The sequence below is a fragment of the Dipteris shenzhenensis genome, chromosome 8, assembly GCF_047967505.1.
Source record: "Dipteris shenzhenensis isolate YYH24624 ecotype China chromosome 8, Dip_SZ_1.0, whole genome shotgun sequence".
NCBI lineage: Eukaryota > Viridiplantae > Streptophyta > Polypodiopsida > Gleicheniales > Dipteridaceae > Dipteris > Dipteris shenzhenensis.
The window spans coordinates 40,274,661-40,279,399 of NC_141603.1; the positions used below are offsets into that span (position 1 = coordinate 40,274,661).

At 46.9% G+C, this 4,739-nt stretch overlaps 1 protein-coding gene across 1 annotated transcript; it reads right to left on the minus strand.

Moving 5' to 3' along the window:
- Positions 1 to 286: 286 nt before the first annotated feature.
- On the minus strand, positions 287 to 3,672 carry LOC147899496 (pentatricopeptide repeat-containing protein At2g39620-like). The gene has a single exon (XM_087378080.1). It carries the CDS (start codon positions 3,114 to 3,116, stop codon positions 303 to 305), a length of 2,814 nt encoding a protein of 937 aa, XP_087234206.1. The 5' UTR covers positions 3,117 to 3,672; the 3' UTR covers positions 287 to 302.
- Positions 3,673 to 4,739: the final 1,067 nt, after the last annotated feature.

Below are 4,739 nucleotides of genomic sequence, written 5' to 3' on the forward strand. Positions count from 1 at the left end.
TTAGTTTGGTGTTTGAGGGAGGTACATCTTTCTCTCAAAGAGAAAGATGTACCTCCCTCAAACATGAGTGTTGCAGCTCGAGTAAAAGACTCCCTACGAAGCCAATGCCTCTGTGATGTTGGTATGCGTATCTCCTAGCTGTTTTCTTGCTGCTTGGGCCACCTGCAGCGTGCCCATCTCCAGTTGGCCTTTAAATTTTGTAATGTTCCCTTGTCTTTTTGGGGGTGACTGCCCCTTAATATACGCCAGCAATTTTTGTTTTTGAAGAATCCTGATTTTATATTGCAACCAACAAACCCAAATCAGAAAGTATATTTGCTTTGGATACATCTTGTATCCCCCACTGAAGAGACATGCAGACTTCTGCCAACATCAGTCCACCAATTCTGACTTCGGTTCATACATGCTTGTTCTTTCTCTCTCATTGCCTTAACCTTCTTCACGTCCTCCTTCATGCAAGCATCTGCATAGATGTTAAACATCAAGACATAAGTTGCAGCATCCTTCTCATCCAATTGCGCTGCATGCTGAAAGATCTGTCTTCCAAGTTCCGCATTATCCCACTTTCGACAAGCACCCAACACAGTATGCCACACCACCAGATTAGGATGGAACGGCATCTTCTTCACCAGTGCCACAGCCTCATCTAATTGACCTGCACGGCCAAGGAGATCAACCATGCAAGTATGGTGCTCAATAGTTGGACTGATGCCATAGTCTTTGCTCATGGCCTCAAAGTACTCTTGGCCCTTATCCACTAGACCCGCATGACTGCATACAGTCAGAACAATAAGGAATGTGACACCTCCGGGTTTTATGCCTTCTCGTCTCATTCTCTCAAGCATATGAAACACAACTTCACCTTCTCCTAGCTGTGCATATCCTGCAATTAGTGCATTCCAAGAGACCTCATTTCGAACCTGAAGCTTCTCAAACACTTCACTTGCTTCTGCAAGTGAGCCACATTTGGCATACATATCCACCAAGGTGCTACCAACAAATAGATCCCTTCCCAACTCCTTTCTGGAAATCTCAGCATGTATTCCTCGTCCCTTGTCTATGGACCCTATGCTGCCACAAGCTTTCAAGCTACAAACAAATGTGACAGCATCTGGGGAAGTTCCATTCAGTTGCATCTGTCTAAAAGACGTCAATGCGTCCTCACTAAGACCATGCTCTGCATATCCTGCTATAAGTACATTCCACAAGACTACATCATGGACTGGCAACGTGTCATACACTTCCCATGCTTTTGCAAGTGAGCCACTTTTTGCATACATATCAACCAAGGTGCTGCCAACAAGAAGATCTCTTTCCAACCCCTCTGTAGCAATCGCAGCATGTATTTCCTCGCCCTTGTGTATGGCTCCTATGCTGCCACAAGCTTTCAAGCTGCAAACAAATGTGACAGCATCCGGAAAGACACTGCCCAGTTGCATCTGTTCAAAACAATTCAGTGCTTCCTCACCAAGACCACACTCAACGTATCCTGTGATTAGTGCATTCCATGAGACCACATCTTGAACTGGCAGCTTGTCAAACACTTCCCGTGCTTTTGCAAATAAGCCACATTTGGCATACATATCCACCAAAGTGTTGCCAACAGAAGGGTCTCCTTCCAGCCCCTTTCTAGCAATCTCTGTGTGTATGTCTTGGCCCTTGTCTACAGCTCCTATGTTGGCACAAGCTTTCAAGTAGCAAACAAGCGTCAAAGCATTTGGAGAGACACCCTCCTGTTGCATCTGATTGAAACAATCCAGTGCTTTCTCACCAGCACCATGTTCAGTATATCCTGCAAGTAGAATGTTCCAAAAGACTACATCTCGAATCGGCAGCTTGTCAAATAGTTCCCGTGCTTTTGCAAGCCAGCCACATTTGGCATACATATCAACCAAGGTGCTGCAGACAAAAAGATCTTTTTCCAACCCCTTAATGGCAATCTCAGAATGTATTTCTAGACCCTTCTTTATTGCCCCTATGCTGCCACAAGCTTTCAAGCTGCAAACAAATGTGACCACATTTGGAGAGACACCCTCAAGCTGCATCTGCTCAAAACAATTGATTGCTTCCTCACCAAGACCATACTCTGCGTATCCTGCAATTAGTGCACTCCAGGAGACCTCATCTCGGGTTGGGAGTTTGTCAAACACTTCTTTTGCTTTTGCAAGCAAGCCATATTTGGCATACATATCAACTAGTGTGTTGCCAACAAAGGGATCTCTTTCCAACCCCTTTCTCGCAATCTCAGAATGTATTTCTCGACCCTTGTCTATGGCTCCTATGCTGCCACAAGCTTTCAAGCAGCAAACAAATGTGACAGCATTTGGAGAGACCTGCTCCAGTTGCATCTGTTCAAAACATTTCAGTGCCTCCTTCCCAAGACTATGTTCTGCATATCCTGCGATTAATGCAGTCCAGGAGACCTCGTTTCGAACTGGAAGCTTATCAAATGCTTCCCATGCAAAAGTAAGGGACCCACATTTCGCATACATATCAACCAAAGTGTTGCCAACAAAAAGATCTCTTTCCAACCCCTTTCGAGCAATCTCAACATGCATCTCTCTGCCTTTTCCTGCATCTTTCAGCCTAGCACACGCCTTCAGTAGGGCCACGAACGTATAGTTATTAGGATGTACAGAATCATCTCGCATTTTCTGGTACAGGTTCAGGGCATACTGTGACTTGCCGCATGCAATGTAACCCATGATGAGAGAAGTCCAAGAATATACATTCCGATCAGCCAACTTGTTAAAGACATGCTGAGCATCATGCACGCTTCCAACTTGCACAAACATCGGGACAAGGTAGTTACCAAGAAATCTATGATCTTCCAACCCAATTTTGCACATATAGGCATGCAAGCGCTTTGTATATGCGACATTTTTATTTTTCCTGCACTGGTGCAAGATGCACGTAACCTTCTCCACCGAAGCCAGCTGGGGCCCGCCCTCCAACGAAGCAAGTGCCTCGTCTAAGCTGAATGTCTCCCAGCCAGTCTTATCTAGGAATACTTGTGATTTAGATGCATTCATGTGTACTCTGGACCTAAATCCAGCCTCCCCCACCACGTCAGAGTTTGCCCATGCCTGACCACTGGATGCTTTAGCCCTGCGCATCCCTTGTTTCTGGACTTCTCTTTCTCGAGCCTTATTTCAATCCAACCTAGGTTGTGCCACCCATCTATGCATATCGACTCCTTATAATCTGGTTGGGTTTTGTCTGTTGTTAGGTGTAACTGTAGACTCGTCAATCTACAGCTTTACCTTTGCAAATCGATCCGTCCAGACGTGTCGCACACTTGCTTTTCCCAGAACTGGGAAGGACCCATAAGGGCGTTTCTTCCATAAGCGCTCGGTACATAGCATGAACACGATAGAAAACAACTGCCATAAGCGTGTAAGTGCTTGCCGTCAGTCGTGTAGTACCTGAACAAGAGCAATTTGAGGTAATTGGCCCAGAAGCAGCCGAAGACGACTCCATCGCCGCTCCACTGCCTCGGTTGGTCCCCATGAAGGCTAGGGGGAAGGTGATAGCCTGGGCAAATGAGCTGCCAAACTTTGCCGGAATCCGAAGGATGTCGACCTGCTTGTCCAGTGTACATCTCGAGAAGGGCAGGGTGGTGGAAGGAACGTTCTGAATCCAGGGGATTGTCTTGTCGCAATGCCAGGAAACGTGAAGACATCTAGTCGTTTGCTATGATCCGCATTCCCGATTTTCTGGCTGTCAATTTCCGGCATCTATTCCCGGGGTGGCTGCATCAGCACGACATGTGGCATCAATCGTAAGCGTGGTTGTCGGTCTCAACCTGTGCCAAGTCGAAGGCACAACTGTCTGGCAGGTGTCTCGATTATTCTTCACCTAAGGCTTTTTACACACCGCCAAAGGGCGTGCAACGTGTGGGCACCCAAAAACATTCATGGGCGAGCTGGAATGGGCACCGCCCATTACCCACCAGCCCCCATTACCCACCAGCCGCCCATTGTGAGATCATTGAAAAATGGGTGCCCGCGGATGGGCACCCCTTTTACACACCACCCAAGTACAAACCCCTTTTGTCAAAATGAGGGGCCGGATGGGTGTGGAGCTGGGGGGACCAAATCGTGATGGCGATTGGTTGGATCTAGCCTTGCCCATTGGTAGGCAACCAAGCTTGGCTACCCAAGGAAGGCCTTTCTCAAGGCATGACGTCGACTCCACATTGGATTAAAAGGTCTACTGTTGGGCACTGTATGTGTGAAGAGGTGCCCGCCTAAACCTTAAATCGTGGCTTTCTATTGGTCCAAACGGCTGCCCAAACTTGGGCGCTGTTTGATGTGTAAACAACCTAAGCCAATTTCATACTTTACCATTAAGGAACAACATGCATCAGACAGTGAGGATTTATCCCTAAGCCATTGACAGGGGGCGAGGGGCGGGCAACAGGGGATGTCCTCTAGGTAACCATTGGGAAGAGGGTGATGTGGCAACCATCACCACTCCTCTTGAGGCCATCCACTCCACACAAAGCCTACCAAGGTCTTCGAGCATTGAATTTGGAGGGTTTTCATGCAATGTATGGGGACAGTGTTGAGGATTCATCTAAACATCATGTGTTATCATATGTGCATAGCACTAACGCATAGAGTGTTAAAGGGCACAAGGGTTGGAAACCCTAAACCTAAACCTAAAGGGGTTTGTATATATTCATTATTTTCACTAAATCTAGTGTACAATTAGTTATTTCTGGTGTGCTCTCTAGC